This window comes from Rhinolophus sinicus, linkage group LG06, assembly GCF_036562045.2.
Source record: "Rhinolophus sinicus isolate RSC01 linkage group LG06, ASM3656204v1, whole genome shotgun sequence".
NCBI classification, from domain to species: Eukaryota; Metazoa; Chordata; class Mammalia; order Chiroptera; family Rhinolophidae; genus Rhinolophus; species Rhinolophus sinicus.
The window spans coordinates 40569316-40587762 of NC_133756.1; the positions used below are offsets into that span (position 1 = coordinate 40569316).

Below are 18447 nucleotides of genomic sequence, written 5' to 3' on the forward strand. Positions count from 1 at the left end.
ATAATTAAATTTGCCTTTATAGGTAATTTAGACAAGTATTGGTTTCATAGTTTGTGAAACATTGTTTTAGACTCGGGGTGGATACTCTTTTTTGGTCAAGATCTGGGTTGTAAATATTTTAGACATGGAGGGCTGTATGGTCTCTGTCACAACTACTCAATTCTGCTATGGTAGCAAGAAAGTAGCCACAGACAATATGTAAGCAAATACGTGTGATTGTGTTCCAGTGTTTTCTTTACAAAACAGGCATTGCAAGCCATAGTTTGTTGACCACTGTTTAAGACAATTATAGAAAGTCATAAAGCAATGGTTTAAGCCAAAATTTATGCTAGCTCAAAAAAATGTTCCTTAATATATATCATTTTCCTTAATTAGGAATTAAATATGGGCCAGCGATGTTCAGATACAAGAGGAATTGTCTTTGAAGATGTGAAAGTGCCTAAAGAAAATGTTTTAATTGGTGAGGGAGCTGGTTTCAAAATTGCAATGGGAGCTTTTGATAAAACCAGACCTCCAGTAAGTAATATGACTTGATAATCTCTTATTTATCACACTGAGTAGTTTTATTTTAACATTGTAGGCTTGGTGTATATTTTTTAATACTTGTGTTTATTAAGGATGGAGAGATTCTGTTTTTATTTTTCAGAATTTTTCAACTCTCTTGCTACCTGTTATAGAAATTATTTTAGCAAATACAAAATTACTGTAGTTGCTGTTAAATTTAGAGGCAGTTCACACGTAATTACGTCATTCCTGCTGATACGTACTCATTTCCTCTTTTCTTAGTGGGAATATTTCCTCTAAGAAACTTTCCTTTGTTAAACAGAAGGAATGATTTGTCTATAGTCTGTGATCCTGTGCTTCACAATGCTTTCCGTTAACCTTTAATGCCTAAATAATATAAATTTAAATGATTGTATTTCTCTACCCCAGCCCCCTTTTTCTTGTTGCCTTGTTGCCTTAAGCTATAGGTCATCTCTCTGTATAAATCTTAACTTAGAATCTTAGGCAAATAGCCGTTATATATATGTTTTAAAGACAACATGAACTTTTGCTTTGTAAAATGTTAAAATACTAGGTAGCAGCTGGTGCTGTGGGACTAGCACAGAGAGCTTTGGATGAAGCTACCAAGTATGCCCTGGAGAGGAAAACTTTTGGAAAGCTGCTTGTAGAGGTAATTTTAATATTGTACTTGCTTTGTTCACATGTAAAAAATCATTTCATCTAAATATTTCAAAATTATCTTTTAAGTATGAACTAATTTATTTCTTGTTTGGTAACAAGATAATGTGATCTATCAGGATGAGCTTCAAGAAGAGATTTTCTTTAGACTCTGCCACTAACTATTGTCCACTCAGGGAATTAAAAGAACATTAATTAAAGAACTGAATCCCTGTTGTGTCCCTGATACTGTGCTACCCTTGTTTTGGTAGTAGTATAATCTCCATTTAAGACCAGGAAACTGAGGCTGAGAGATTAAATAACTTGTCCAAGGTCACCCAGTTTATAAATCACAGATCAAAGACTTCATTTCATGTCTTAATCCACATTACTTTCCATGTCTTCCTCAGTATCAAATTTTAGTACTAAAGAGTCATGTCTTTCATGAGTTTCCAAGGAAATTTTTAACTTATAGCTCATCAAATATTGAAGAGATATATTATCTCTTTTCTTCTGTAATTATAGGTTGTACAGTGAAAACCTATTTTTATTCCCATTTGTCAGTGGTTCTCAAACTATCTGTGGTGAAAGATCAGTTTGTTTTTAATTTCCAATCAATATTGGATCATTATTTTTGTTAAATATAAGAATGTCACAACAATATCAAATTGTGTAATGGTGACCCTATATCTTATATTTTTGAAATTTAAACCTGTGATGTAATTTGATTTGACTGTGGTTTGGCTTGGGACTTTTTGAAAGTTTTTTTTCTTTCTTTGCTTCCCTTTCCTGCCGCAAACCTTGATGATTCTGTTTACTGTGCATTAACTACACAAACCAGTTCCAATGGTTCTGTTTACTTTGGACCAGTGTGCATGCCTGGCCCTGTAATTTGGCAGGGGTTTCTCGCATCCCTTGGGGTTCACTCCTGACCCTGGGGCAGAATAGTCTCTAGGAAGCGCCTTTTCCTGAAGTTGTCTGTAAAGCCTTTTGGCTATATTGAGAGAGGAAGGCAGTCTTTGTGACAGGGAGTCCACTGTCTTCCCTAATGCTGGAATTTGGAATAAAATCTGCTTTTCTTCACCAGCCTCGTCTGTGCACGGTAACAATTGTTTAAAAATTTCTACATACTTACTCTCACTTTCTGTACCATGAACCAGTAACAGTTTGTGGGCTGGCACTAGGCGACAGATCAAATGTGAATTACTGCTCTGTCCCTTAACCCCAGTTTCATTATTTATCTCTCTATGCTGTATTCTAGATAATTTTCTCAGACAGCTTTCCAGTTCTTTGATCTTGTGCCTAATCTGCTACTTAATCCATCTGTAGAATATTTTAATGACTTTTTTATTTCTAGAATTTATATTTGGTTCTTTTTCAGTTCCACCCTTTCTTTGATGGTATCCTGGTTTTTCAACATAACTTCTCTGTCTCCTTTTTATCTCTTTAATTATATAAACATGTTACCATGCAAAAGGTCCAGCTGCTCGCCTCACTTTAGCCAAAACTCGAAAGGTGAGGTTGGTTCTTGCTACTTCCTGCTGAGAGTGGGTGTGGTCGCTGCCAGTGGTCATCAGACTTCTTTGCTATCCTGTTACAGTGGCGAGGGGGCTATGGAGGAACTGCGAAAGAAAAAAACCCCAGGCCTCTTGGTCAAGCTGCTGCTGGCATAGCTTGTCATCCTCAGGAGGGATGAGCTGGGTTGGGACCCTGTCGGATGACCACCTGGAGATAAAGCAGCTGTGTTGTGGATGACACAAACCTGACAATGAGACCAAAAGACAAAGGCCAAAGATATGCAGTGTGAGAAGAATTGACAACAGTTACTTTCCCACTCCCTCCCCCCCACCTGACCCCCAAGAGCCTGGGGAAGAAGAGAGTCAAAGAGACTAAAAATCATGGTGATGCGTTCAGTGGGCATCCCAGGTGGGGCACAGATAAAAGAGGAAAACTAGACCCAAAATAAGGCCCAAGAAAAAGGCATAATGTGCAGCTCCAGCAGTTACCATCAGTACTTAACCATCCTTGGGAAATCCACTTGATTGTTTGAAGCAGAGATTAAGGTCTTCAGTTGGCTCACGGGAACAGGAGTGACAGTCTTCCTTCTGGGGAAGTCCTGTGGAGACTTAAATGAAACAGCTTTGATTCTAGGGAAGTGGACCCAGCTGCTAACTCTATGAAGCCCAACAGTTGCGGTGCTCACGAGAACTGCAAAGGATCTCTTCCCCTCTAGGCTTCTAACAGAACTTGGTCCCCTACAATGTGTAGAGTGGTTGGTCTGGGGCATGTGCCGGTCCCCGTATTTCCTGAGTGTCTACTGAACCTCTCCCAAGTTAATAGCATAAAAAAAAAATAACAAAATTAAGGTCAGAATCAAAAGCAATGGGCAGCAGTTAGAGCCAGAGCTTGGAGATCTCCTGACAGAACTTTTCCAGAGTCTTTTTAGAGTCTGATTGGCTGATTTTTCATTTCCTCTAAGGTATAGACCAATGGTAAGGTACAGGCTGAGTAAAATGAGCCCAAATCTGGCGCTCTGTTTATCTTCACAGCTGAGCAGGTTTTAGAGGAAATAGGTCGAGTGAGCAGTTAAGACAGAGTTAAGTGGTTCCCATATTAATCAGGAAATTAACAGACTTACATTACACGTCAAGGATCACCCACACCTCCACCCTTGTAGTGGAGCCTCTTTCCTCTGGGGAGCCGCTGGGAGCCCCAGGCCCACCAGTCAACCACAGCCATTTGTGAGGAAGGAGTGGAGCCCCACTCCCTTCACAACGGGACAATCCCTCTTCCATTGTCCTTTTAGTTTGCACATGGGTGCATGGCTGCTTTGCAGGATTAGGATACTCCTTACTCCAGCGGTCTGGGCTTCTATATCCAAAGCAGGTTTCTTTACGTGATGTGTCTCTCAGGTTTCTGGGATGCCCTGAGGTGGCTGCAGCCAAAAATCTGTCCTGTCTCTGACCTCATCCTCCGGTCTCACTGTTCCTTTCTTCCCTCGTTTTCCCTGTCTCGGTTGTTAAAGACATACAAACAAATTCCCTGGCCTTCTTTTAGGATCTGAAACTTTATCAGGGATGTAACAGTGGGCCAGAACCATGATAGTATCTTGTCAGGTTAAGGAAAACATTGGGCTAAGCCTCCTTACACTGGCCTGTACTCTGATACCGAGGAGGGCGCATGAACTCGAGCAGGCCTAGAGTACAGATGCTTGCGAGGTCTGACAACTAAGTTTGCGAACTTGTTGCAATGATGTTAACTTTTTTTTTATATCAGAGGGATTATTCATTATGAATTTGTACTAACTAGACAAAAGGTAACCAAGTCTACTATTTGGAAGTGCTGAAAAGGCTGCACGAAAAAGTTAGATGAAAATGACCTGAACTTTTCACCAACATTTCATGGCTCTTGCATCACGACAATGCACCAGCTCACACGGCACTGTCTGTGAGGGAGTTTTTAGCCAGTAAACAAATAACTGTATTGGAACACCCTCCCTACTCACCTGATCTAGCCCCCAATGACATCATTCTTTACCTGAAGATAAAGGAAATATTGAAAGGAAGACATTTTGATGACATTCGGGACATCAAGGGTGACACAAGGACAGCTCTGATGGCCATTCCAGAAAGAGTTCCAAAATTGCTTTGAAGGGTGGACTGCACTCTGGTGTCGGTGCATAGCTTCCCAAGGGGAGTACTTCAGAGGTGACCGTAGTGATATTCAGCAATGAAATACGTAGCACTTTTTCTAGGATGAGTTCGCGAACTTAATTGTCAGAACTCATATATAATTATTAGTAAAACGTAGTCCTTACTGTTGTGGAGAAACCAAGGACCTAATAATATTAAGCAGGAAATTATTGATATGACACACAATCTTTAGGCAGTAAACTTTTTCATAGAATCAGTGGCAGACCAAGTCTAATGAACTTTGTCTTACTTATTAGCAGAGAGAGCTTTAACTCTAGTTTTGTACCAGCTTACTTTTGATATTCAAATTTAATCATTTAGCTTAACCATACATAAATTTTCTTAAGATTTTTTTTTCCATCACAAACCTTTTACAACTTTCCCAGTACGTCTTAGTTGTTTTTTAAAGAATAGTTTTAAGTTTTCAGTGAGTGCGCAAGTCCATACAGACTCGATGGACTTGGGTGTTTTCTCTAAAGGAGCTTGCTTCGCTGGAGTGTGGTGAATCCAGGGCGTCATTCTGGGAAGCTTTAGAGCTGTGTGTGTAATCAGCAACACATCATAGGGGCCGGTCCATTTTTCAGCAAGCTGGTTTTCAGGTCCCTGTTCTTTCCACGTCTTAAGCAGCACTCTGTCCTCCGGGTGGAATGGGTGCAGTGGTTCCTCCGGTGGGTGTTGCAACCCTTTGGGTGACTTCAGACATAAACGGTGGCCCATTGTCATTTTAGATGGAGCTTGGAAGGCCAAACCTTGGTATAATTTCCTTGAACGAGCATCAGGCCACATCAACAGCCTGTTCAGTCCAAGTGGGGTGTGCTTCTACCCACCCTAAGAAAGTATCTACAAAAGCTAGAAAGAACTTAAAATTTCCCTGGGTTCAAAGCTTTGAGTAAAACCAACCTGCCAGTCTTCATTAGGGCATACCCCAAGATATTGTACCCTTTTCAGGAGGATTATGTTTACCTTTTTGGATTGTTTTTAGCACACAATTGGCATCCTTGAGTGATCCGCTGAACACTGTTAAACAAATGTGGTCCCTTTAACTGACCCCCATTAATGCATCTCTGCCATAGTGAGTCCCTTCTTGTAGGTGTCTTTAAATGGGAAACACTAGGGCCTCAGCAAGTAATATGTCATGGGCATTAATTTTCCATGTGGAGTTGGGGGGTCATCGTTTGTAAACTCCCATTCTTTAGTATGTTCCTCATCTTTTTCTGAATTTTGAGGCTTGAATTCTGATAAATTTATGTGAGGTATTAGTACCCCTAAGAGTAGGGTGTCTTGAGCTGCTGCTTTTGTTGCTTTATCGGCTGCCCTGTTTCCCTGGGTGACCTGAGTGACACCCTTCTAATGTCCTGAACAATGCATGATAGCAATTTGGTCAGGCAGGTTTATAGCTTCCAGCAAGGCTAATATTTCTGGTGGGTATTGAACCTCTTTGTTTCCTGAGGTCAAGAGATCTCCTTTCCATATAGCACCGTGGGCATGGGCAACCACTGAAGGCACACTTTGAGGCAGTGTATGTATTTTCCTGCTTGTCCTGGGACAATTCCATGGTCCTGGTGAGAGAAATTAGCTCAGCCTTTTGTACAGCGGTGCCCACAGAGGGCATGAGATTTTGTTACCTTGTCCAGTGTCACCACAGCATACACGGCTTTTTGTTGTCTTTTATTCATGAAGCTGCTCTGTCAGTGTAAAATTCCCATTCAGGTTCTGTCAATGGCAGGTCACATAGGTCTGGTCGGCTGGCATAGACTGAGTCAAGAATTTCCAGACAGTCATGTGTTAGGCTAGAGTCTGAGCTAGAGGCTGGTAGCAGGGTGGCTGGGTTCAATGTCACAGTAGTTCACAGGGCCACGTTAAGATTGTCTAGCAGAACGGCTTCGTATTGGCCCATTCGCCCAGCCATTAGTTAGTACCCTCACTTTTGTTCTAATAAGGCCAGGACTTCGTGTAGTATAAACACCGTCACTCACTGTCCTAGAGTTAATTTTCCTGCTTCTTGTAGAATGACACAAGTAGCTGTAACTGCCTGCCGACAAGGTGGCCACATTTTGTGTTGTTCAAGCCTTTTGGAGAAGTAGGCTATTGGTTGTGCCAAGTCTCCCAGCATCTGGACAAGGACTCCTAACCCTATCCCGTTTTCCATGCACGTATAACTTGATGGCTTCTGGGGGTTGGGGAAACCTAGAGCTGGGGCTGACAATAATTTCTCTTTGATTGTGTCAAGTCTGTTGGCATTTGACCATCTGGTCTAGGGGTTCAGAATCCAGTCCCTTTAAGGATTCATAAAGGGGCCTAGCTATGAGGCCTAGGTTTGGGATCCGTATGCTACAATATCCTGCCGTACCTAAGAATCCCCACGGTTGTCTTCCTATTTTTAGGGACTTGCATAGGTGCTATTGCTTGTTTTTGGGCTCCTGGTACCTTGTCTTAGCTGAAAACTGAGATAAGTTGTCGTGTCCAGCGCAACACGGGCAGTGAGAAAACGAGAAGGGGCGGCGAAGGGTTAAGAAAGAAACAAATCAAAGTTTTGAAACGGGCCAAGGGTCTCAGCCTCAAAGGACTGAGAGCCCCGAATCGGGCCACCTTGTGGCTTTTATTGATGCACATACAAGGAAGTAGCATTGTTTTTTTTATGGTCTGTGAGTCTCATACACCATACCAGAAAACTGGTTCAAACCAATCACCCTTGTCTGTCAAAAGTCCCATGATGTATAAATAATTATTGTTTGTACCTCCCTAGGAAACAAAACCTTTATGTTGAAAACTTACTGGCATGGAGAACTGATGTTACCACTTCCCAAGCAGGTTGTGGGAAGGAATACAGCCACAGAGGCAGAAGCTCTCCTCTGTGGGGAAAGGTGGGGGTCTATGCCCACCTCTATCAACCCCGTGAATTCTCCTGGTGGTCCCCACATGACTGTGCCTGTCTTAGGTTGTTCCTTTCTTGAGGAATCTTACCCGTCCTTGGCTAGCCAGCCATCCTTTGGGGCCAAACAAGGAGATGGCATAAAGGTGACGCAATGTCCCTGAAAGGAATAGTCTCACAGACTCTTCTTTCTTTTTAGGGGTAGACACGAGGGGACAGACGGGCATGCTGCTGTGTGACAACAATAAGTTACTTTCTGTTTGCAGACTTGGGCCTTTTGAAGGGACACTTTGTATCCACAACGTACCAGATGAATTAGAACTAAGATAGTATTGGACTGGCAGACTTCGAAGGCTGGGCTTGCTATCAGCAAGTCGTCCACATATTGTAATAGGACTCACTCCGTTAGCTGAAGAGCATGCAAGGCCCTTGCCAAGATATCATTAAAAATGGCCCGAGAGTTTTTAAATCCCTGGGGCAGCACAGCCCAACAATATTGGAAGGTAGCCCTTGTTTTAGGGTCCTGCCTTTCAAAGGCAAATAATGATTGTGCCTGTTCATCAGCAGGGATGCAAAAGAAGGCGTCCTGGAGATCTAATACTGAAAACCTTCCAAAGTTTCCTGGCACTGCAGTTACCAAGGTGTATGGATTGGGGGATGTCTTGAACTATATCATTGATAGCTCTGAGGTCCTGTACAAATCTGTATTGATTCATGTGCAGCTTAATTGGCAAAATGGGGGTATTATTTTTGATGTGGCCTTATAGCCCCCTCCTTTAGCTTTATTTTTATTGGTTGTGTGTTAATAGCTTTTCCAGGTGTTCCATCTGCCCAAACGGCTGTACTCACTGCTTCATAGATCTCTGGAGGCCCAGTTTCTCTTCCTGTCCTTTGGGCAGACATGTAGCATTTGAAGCTGCAAGGCATGTTCTGGTAGAACCTGTAGGTGAAGCTCTTGCTTCTGGGGTAAGAGGTTATTTGGGCATTGAGCTTACACAGAAGATCCTGACCTAAGGGGGATCGGGCACTCTGGTACATAGAGAAAATTACAATGTTGTGTCATTGGAATTAACCCCTGGTTGTTCGCAAAAGGTGAAGAATTCACAGGATCAGTCTGAAATAATGAGGGCAAGGACATTTGTTCAAGAAGAAAGACGCTGGCATAGAAGTTGCCAGGGCAGACAACTACACCTAACTTTAGGTTAGTTTTTTTCTTATGTAAGAAAGGGTAGGTAAATTTCCTTATAGCGGGAGCTGTGATGTACAGACTGAGGTCATTTGATTGACATATGTTGTTTACATAACTAGTTTCTTTCTGTGCATGCTCTTACCCATAATGCATACAGAAAAACCCACAGTGGGGATTGGGGGGGTGGCAAGCCTCAATGTTCATTTTATTTTAAGATTATAATGAGGCTAGAGTTCAAGTAACAGACTTGTTTCAGGATGCGCATGTGTGAAGAACCAGCCAAGACTATTTGGGTCTTGTTTCCTCTTTTCAGGTGTTTGGACACTTCGATTTATTTCTAGGGGAAGAGCCTGGGTTATTCCTGGGGAGGAGATACAGGCCTTGGCAGTCTCCTTTCAGGCTCACTTTTATTCTTTTTTGCCTTATCATATAAGACATTTTAAATATCCCATTTTACATTCTAAAGGTTGGAGAAAAGCCTTTTGCTGTAGTTGACCAGTTAATCCTGTTGCCAAAGGTGTTGCTGAGCTTTTGTTAGTCAGCTTAGTGTTTAATACTGAATAAGTGATTCCAGGATCTACGAAATTAATTTTTTTTACAATCATTTTCATTAAAGCCCAGAACACATTTATTAATAGATCTTAATTTATCCTTTAGCTTTTCTGTAACAAGAAACCAAAAGTTGAACTCAGACCCATCCAACAATTAATATTTCAGTAACTTTGTTATTTTGGAATATCTAGACATTTAATAATTTTTATCATTTAACCCAACCTAGCAAAATCCCAAGGTTTCGAGTTACCAAGAGAATTTTGGAAACCATGTTTAAGCATATATATCATTCATATATATATACACACACACACACACACACACACACACATATATATCATAGATATGTATATATATACATATGATATATGTATGATATATATATCATATATATATATAACATCATTACTGAAAAGCTTTGTAACAACCTTTTATTTTAGTTCTATTCTTAACTCTATGAGATTTCAAAGTTAATTATCACTCAAGGTATTTTCTTGACAAATTTTGTAACAGAGGTAACATGAATTTGCTTTTGCTCCAAAAGACACATTAGAGCTGATGGTCCGGCTAGGTCTTATTTTCGGGGAAACACGGTAAACCTACACAGGCCACGAGGTGTTATGCTTTCTTTTTCGTGGTAGAAGGTGCAGTCATTTATGTTTTACTTTACATGGACTATCCCAACACACCCTTGACCACTGGGTTTATAAAATTTTACTGATATAGGAAGCCCTTGGATCTAAATGGTTCATTCCGAGAGGCACATTGTCCTACCAGCACCTTCAGTGTGCTAGCTTCTTCCTGCTCATCCAGTCTCATTAGCATACCAACAGTAAAGAGGACCCATATGATGTCTTTCACTACGTTCTGGTGGTCGTGATGTCAGGCTGGGAGAGTTTATATAACTCTGGGGCAAGACTGAGTTTATGACATCCTAAAAGCTTGCACACTTTCTTGACCTTTGACAAAACAATTCTAACTTCAAGATAATATAATAGTTCAAAGACCCATTAAGGGGCCATTTCTCTTCAAACTCTTAAGGTATGCATAGACCAAACTATTCCAGTAAAACACCATTTTCTTTCTTGTCATTGGTTTATAAGTTGACCAATCAACCAACATATGACGCAGAGGACTCTCAGATGGTATAGACAGAGAGCCTCCCATTTTTGCTTAAGACACAAACGAGAAGGAGGGTAAAATAGCACAGACAAATGCAAAACAAATTACATATAGACAAAACAAAGCCAAACGTGAGTACTCACACCTGATGCTCAACAAAGAGGAGCTGGGGCTCAGAACCTGGTCTCCCACCAAAACTGATACTGCAAATGGGTCTTGAGAGACCTCAAATGGCATAAAAGGCCAAACCAGTACCAGAGATGGGCCTCAAATGAGGCCCCCAAGTGGCATTGATGCCCAAACAAGAGACAGGATTTCCAGTGCACTCTCCAGGTCTTACGAGGCCCAGACTTCAAATGGGTCTCATTTGAAGCCCAGATGGCACAAAGCTCAAATGGCATAAAACCCCAAATGGCATAGAAGCTCAGATGACATGAAAGCCCAAAACCGGCATTGCAAGTGGATCTCAAATGAGGCCGGCCCTAATCTGTGGTTTCCAGAACTGACAACTGTTTTTTTTTTTTTTTCTACCAGCTTAGGTGTTTATAGGTGGTCAACACTGGTAAGGGGAGAGTTGGGGAAAATCCCCAACAAGAACCAGGTCTTGGCAGCTGCTGGGACATTCCTGCAATCGTCTCCCCTGGGGCCAGCCTGCCGCAAGCATCAGAGCAGCTGTGGTGCTCCATCCCCGCTCCCTCCCTGGGGGGTGGTGAACACACCAGCTCTGGGTCTGGTCTGATCTCAGGCCCACTTTGGGTGCCAATTTGTTACCGTGCAAAAGGTCCAGTTGTAGCACGAAAGCCAAAATTCAAGAGGTGAGGCTGGTGGACAGAAAAGCAGGTTTTATTCCAAAATGCCAGCATTAAGGGGGAAGACAGTGGACTCCTTGTCACAAAGACTGCCCTCCTGCTCTGAATACCACCAAAGGTTTTATAGACTCACAAGGGAGGACAGAACAGAGGAAGGAGATGTTGGACAGACAACTTCCAGAAAACGTACTTCCCAGAGGCTAGTCTGCCCCAGGGTCAGGAGTGAATCCTATACAGAGGCAAAAACCCATCCCAAGTTACCAGGCCAGGTGTGCACACTGGTCCAAAGTAAACAGAACCATTGGAACTGGTATGAATAGTAAATGTACAGTAAACAGTCATCAAGGTTTGGGGGAGGAGAGGGAAGCAAAGAAAGGAAAACAAACTTGCAAAAAGTCCCAAGCCAAACCACTGTCAAATCGAATTACATCAGAGGTTTAAATTTCAAAACTAGTAGAGGGTCACTGTTACAAAAATACTTTATTTATGGTAACTTTCAGATTTTTTTCTGTTACCTCAAGTTCTTAGGGTGTAAATCTTTTCGTCTGTTGTATCTTCTATCTCTGTTATGGCCAATTATTTCCTCTCAATTTTTGCTTGTCAGTTTATCTGCAGCAAGTATTATTTTTCTTCAATGCATTGTGGAAGCATCCTAGAAAATGACTTTACTTTTATCAGGCATCCCAGATTTCACCATTCTAAGAGCTGTTTCTTTAAACATTTTCATTTAATTTTGTAAATATATTTATAACAGGAATAACCTAACTGGGTATAGAATTTTGAATTGTAAAATATTCTTAAAACTCTGATAATTAAGTGTATTCTGGCATTGGTGTTTTGTATGGAGAAGTCTGAAGCCAGTTTGAATTTCTATTTCCTTTTTTTCCTCCTCCCTTTTTAAAGTATTTTTTTCAGTTACAGTCCACATTCAATATTATTTTATGTTAGTTGCAGGTGTACAGCATAGTGGTTTAACATTTGTATAATTTACATAGTGATCCCCTTATTAGTCTAGTACCCACCTGGCACTATACATAGTTGTTGCAACATTATTCACTATATTCTGTAACTACCAATTTGTATTTCTTTTTTTTTCTTTCCCCCCTTCTTCCCCCCCGCCCCCCACCCCCGCACTCCGGTTCAAGCCATTGTTTCTCAGTCTGGCTGTGTAGGACACAGCTCCCTGGCCCACGCTGGTGTTATGATCCTTGCGCTACCCCAGGCTGAAGCAGTTGGTCTCCAGTTGTGGTCCAGTTGTGTCAGCAGCTCAGGGCAGCTCTCGCTGGCTGCCAGCTGCTCATGGCAGCACACAGCAGCCCACTAGCTGCGGGCCACTCATGTTGGCCGCCGGCTGCTCATAGCAGCACACAGTAGCCCGTGGCAGCACACAGCAGCCTGTGCAGCACTTGGCAGCCCACACCAACCTCCAGCTGCTCACGGCAGCCCAGCTGCAGGGAGGGCTGTTAGTCACAATCTTAGCTGTAGAGGGTGCAGCTCACTGGCCCATGTGGGAATTGAACCTGTGACCTCGGCATTAGGAGCATGGCGCTCCAACCACCTGAGCCACACTGTACTGGCCCCCAATTCGTATTTCTTAAAACCTTCACCTTTTCACCCAGCTCCCCAATCTCCCTCCCATCTGGCAACCATCAGTTTGTTCTCTGTATCTGAGTCTGCTTCTGTTTTATTTGTTTATTTTGTTCTTTAAATTCCACATATAAGTGATATCATATGGTATTTGTCTTCTCAGTCTGACGTATTTCACTTAGCATAATACCCTCTAGTTCCATGTATGTTGTCACAAATGGCAAGATTTCATTCATAAAAAGGTTTCTTTTTGGTTTTTTTTTTTTGCATTAATTTCTCCACTTGGAGTTTCCTGACCCACAGAGACTGTACACATTGATTCCACATTTTAAGAGACACTCAGGATACATACAATTTTTGTGGTATTTTCATAAAAAAATGCATAACCTCATTCCAGTTCTAAGAAAATATCAGACAAACCCAAATTCAGGGACATTCTACAAAAAATGACCAATTAGTAATATTCAGAAGTGCCAACAGCATGAAAGACAAGGAAAGACTGAGGGATAGTAGCAGACTAGGAAAGACTAAGAAGAAATAACTAAATTTAATTGGAATTCTGGATGGGATCCTTGAACAGGAAAAGGACATTAGTGGAAAACTTGGCCAAATTTGAATAAAGTTTACAATTAAGTTGATAATATTGTACCAATGTTAATACACTATCTTTGATCAGTATACTATTGGTTTTGTATTATGTTAACATTCGAGGAAACAGTGTAACTTCTTAAGTCTAAGATTAGTTTTAAAAGTTTTTTTAAAAATTCCAGGAGAAAAACTTTTAAGTTAGTCAATATATATTCTTAAACTTTTTCTTTTTAATTCTAGCACCAAGGAGTATCATTTTTGTTGGCTGAAATGGCGATGAAAGTTGAATTAGCTAGATTAGGTTACCAGAGAGCAGCTTGGGAGGTTGATTCTGGTCGTCGAAATACCTATTATGCCTCCATTGCAAAGGCATTTGCTGGAGATATTGCAAATCAGTTAGCTAGTGATGCTGTGCAGATTTTCGGAGGCAATGGATTTAATACAGAATACCCTGTAGAAAAACTAATGAGGGATGCCAAGATCTATCAGGTAAGTTTAAAAATTATTTTTATTGCTTTTTAGGAAATAATATTTGTAAATGGCAGATTTCTGATCATTTAGGGATTTTATGCCACTAATAATAATAAATGACATCCTAGATGGTTATAAGCTGAAGTTTTTAGAACTAATTAATACAAACAAGAATGTTACCTTTTATATGCCTTAATAGAGAGTAGGCTAACAAAGTAAATGGTACAGGCATGTACACGGGTCTGGATCAGCCTTCTATGAGTCTTAGCATTGACATCCTAGCTAACTGTAACCAACCCTTTGCCCTCCTAAAAGTATGCATGTCATTTAAAATTATTTCATTTTGAATCTTGGATGACAACTATTGAATTGACTGAAACAGAGTGAAAAGCCAACATGAGGAGACAGATATAGATGATTCTGTCTTCTAAATTAAATCGGTGGTTAGAAAAACTTAAAAGAGTAATTTAGTAAATTGGATATAAATGCACATGTTCTGTACATGTAGCTTAAGTATTAATAATTATAACTCATACTCCGCAGTATCTCCTCCCTTGCTTCTTTCTACTCCCAGGAAATTATTTGACAAATCCAGTCATTTGAAATCTAGAGGTAGAATTGTAGAATGCTAGTGTGAGAAAGAAATTTAGACACAGTGCAGCCTGTCAATTTAGAAATGAAAAAACTGAGGACCAGAATTTGTGCCTTATTCAGAGTTACAGGTTTATCTGGTGATATTCTCCCTCTCCTGGAGCCTGTAATTAATATAATTATTACTATTAGCAACCATTTAACTTTTCTCTGCCATCTGAGATGAACTAACAAATCGCTATGATTAGAAAGTTCAAACTGGAAGTGAAGGTTGGCTAATAGGAATATCTAACGGAACAAAACCAAATCTAGCATCGTTTTATTTAGCAACTCTGTTCCTTAGGCAGCAAGAGAAAAAAACTCAGATTTTAAGAGTAAAAATAGAAAATGACTGAAAGTGACAGCTATTTAAAAACAGTTTAGAATAGTTGGAGAAATATTTTAGCAACAGCAAACTTTAGATTTCCCAAACTTTTGAAATGTTAATATTCTTTGATCTTTTTTTTAAAGACTACCAAAATTGTGGTAAATGACTTTTTAAATAATTTTTACTAATGTTTACAGAATTATATATTTTCATAGGTTTCATAAAATGAGGTTTCAGAATCACTCTACAGAACCTATATATGGTTTGATTGAATTGAGTATTACAGTAGAACTTACACTACTTTCCAAAATACTAAGTAAATTGGAGTATTTTTGTACTGAGGATATTTTACCTACATGTATATTTTTCTTGCAGATTTATGAAGGCACAGCACAAATTCAAAGGCTTATTATAGCCCGTGAACACATTGGTAGGTATAAAAATTAACAAGATTGCTGTAGAAACATGATTAATTTTTGAGTAAATAGAACTTTGTCCACTATTTAAGCTGAACATGATCCATTTTAAGCAGAAAAGAGTAAGGGCTTTAAGATTTTTTCCAATGAAAACTTTAAAATAAGTACTGTTACACTAAACATCTGCAACTAATTCTAATAGTAGTTTTCTACTTTTGTTTAACTTTGACTTGCCTTTTCTCAAGTAGATTTGGTTTCATTAAAATTATGTGTTGTCTTCAGTACCACTGTACTTCAATTATATTAACCTAGAAAAATACATATGTTTTGTTATTTTGACCTCTTAAAATTAACAGAAATCACTTGGAAATTCAATATTTTTCCAATGACAGAAAAGTGAGCTTATAAAAAAGTATTCAGGATATTCTAAAATTTACATTGTGAGAACATATTGTAAGATTTGGGTGCCATCAAATAACTTGCCAGTGACTTTGTAAACTTGATACTGTATTAGAGGAGTTCATTTTGCTACAATTTGGAAAGCATTTGTTTTCAATTTTGTGATAGTAAAAAATTTGATGTTCATATTTTGCCATTATACAACAACCAGAAGTTACTTGAAAATCTTGTTTAATTCTGTTTACTTACCTTACTTAAAATAAATGAATTTTGCCTTAAATGATTTTTATATGATTCTGTTGGTCTCTGGGTAGCCTTTGGTCTATTGTACACAATTTCATTTCATGTGCATACGTTCTGAAAAGAAACTTAATAAAATTGTTCAATGCTTATTAGTGTGCCTGTATTCTTTCTGAGAAATTTTATTACTTCATGTAATACTGGACACTTAATTTACTATGATGGAAAAAAAGTCATGTTTTTATTTTGAACTGCTTAAAGTTACCTGCCCATTTTTTATTAGATTGTATTGTAAGATACCTCAGAAAATACAAGATAATGTAAGAACCAAAGTTTGTGAATTTAATTTCTTTTTACTTCTAAACATCAAATAACTGCTAAAGTACATTATACTAAATGGGTGTTTCTGACATCACTTCTGATTTCCAGTTCTGACATCAAGTGGGTGTTCTACAGTTCAATCCTATTCTGACACTAACTCAGAATGGTTAGCATCAAACTTCACAGGTTTAAGGGCTCAGTCCCATAAAGTACCCTCATTTCAGACACTAGTCACAAGTCCTAGGTCCCCAGGCTACCTATGTATCTATCCAATTTTGCGGCAAATTCTGGTATTTCCAAGACCCCACCCTCAGGTTTGATCATTTGAATGGCTCCCAGAACTCAGGAAAACACTTTACTTAACATTTATTGGTTTGTATAAAGGATATAACTAAGGAACAGCCAAATGGGAGAGAGCACAGGGCGCTTTCATACCTTCTGCCCATGCACCACTCTCCCAGCACAGAAATGTATTAACCAACCTGGAAGCCCCTGAATCTCATTGTTCAAGAGTTTTTATATATAAAGAATCTTCAGCCCCAGAGGTCAAGGGTGGGGCTAACAGTTCCACCTGTATTAGCTAGGGCTGCCAGATTGGGTGTCTTAAACTACAGAAATGTATTTTTTCACAGTTCTAGAGGCTAGAAATCCAAGATCAAAGTGCTATCTGGGTTGGTTTCTGGTGAGGCCTCTCCTGGCTTGTAGACTGCTGCCTTCTCAGTGTGTAGTGTTTTTGCACACGATGTCTTGTCTCTGGACATGCACAGAGAGAGCGCTCTGGTGTCTCTAATAGATTAGAGCTGCAGTCTCCTGCTCGTATCTTATTTAGTTTTAGTGTGTGCAGGCCAGCGGACCCCTTTAGTCCATGGTAACGCAAATGAAGATTTGAAGTTACAATACACAGTCCAAAATTTACCTACCAATTCTAAACAAAGCCTATAGACAAAAATGTATTCCACAGCCATATGATGAGACTATTAAAGCACCCTTGATAATAAGTATTAAGCAATTATATAACTGTACCAATTATGACTTTAGTCACAAGTTAACACAAATGAACTTAAGCTACTTTAAGTAGAAACGTGAACAAATATATTTTAAGTACAGTTGACCCAGGAACAACTGAAGAGTTAGGGGCACTGAGACCCCTAACTGCCTCATGCAGATAAAAATAGTGTATAACTTTTGACTCCCACCAAAATGTAACTAATAGCCCACTGTTGACAGGCATCCTTACTGAGAACATAAAATCGATTAACAGACACTCTGTATGTTATATGGATTATATACTGTATTATTACAATAAAGTAAGCTAAGGAAAAGAAAATGTTATTAAAATCATAAGGAAAATACATTTATAGTACTACAAGTATTTATTGAAAAAGTCCATGTGTAAGTGGACCCGTGATGTTCAAACCCAGTTTGTTTAAAGGTCAACTGTATATTGAAGTGCCTCCTGGATCTGAAGGGCAGGCATGGAGTCAGTGTTAGGAAAGGACTAGAACCCAAATAGTCTTTAGCAATCCATGAAATAGTACTTTTCTGCCTCTCAACTCCATTTCTCCCTGTCAGGTTTCATTCTTTCTTGTTCTGTAGTGTAGTTTTCTCTGCTTCTTTGATCTCATGATAGAATAAGATCTAATATTTATGTATCAGATATCCTACCACTTACATAAGCTGATTGTCTAGGGCTATTACAGCCAGGAGGGTAAGTAGAGTCAGAGACTATAAACATGACTCTTAGTTGCCTACGTCTGTGAATTGATGGTTCCTAGAGAAGCCATTGTTTTATAAAAGATGTGATGTGCTTATGGCAAGTCTAATGAATGTTTAAGGAATCCACCATAGTCATCAATTTGCATAAAGGGAGAAGAAATTATCCCAAGACTATCCTGAATTAAAAAAAAAAAAAAAAGTTGCTATTTACATGGCTTCCAGAATGACATCCATTAAATTGAATACATTACCCATAATCAATTAGTACAAAAGATCTTTGTAGATTAAATTCTACAGGCAACAGTGTTGTTTCCATTGTTGATTACACACATCAAACATTTCATTGAACTCAAT

The 18447-nt window shown here is 39.6% G+C and overlaps 1 protein-coding gene across 1 annotated transcript in view; it reads left to right on the forward strand.

Annotated features, from left to right (window-relative positions):
* ACADM (acyl-CoA dehydrogenase medium chain) overlaps positions 1-16208 on the forward strand; it is a 30413-nt gene extending 14205 nt beyond the window's left edge. The window contains exons 9-12 of the mRNA XM_019743769.2: positions 376-516; positions 1079-1174; positions 13813-14061; positions 15377-16208. Of these exons, the coding sequence (XP_019599328.2) occupies positions 376-516; positions 1079-1174; positions 13813-14061; positions 15377-15448 (558 nt within the window). The 3' untranslated portion in view covers positions 15449-16208. The remainder of the gene's footprint in view (positions 1-375; positions 517-1078; positions 1175-13812; positions 14062-15376) is intronic.
* Positions 16209-18447: the final 2239 nt, after the last annotated feature.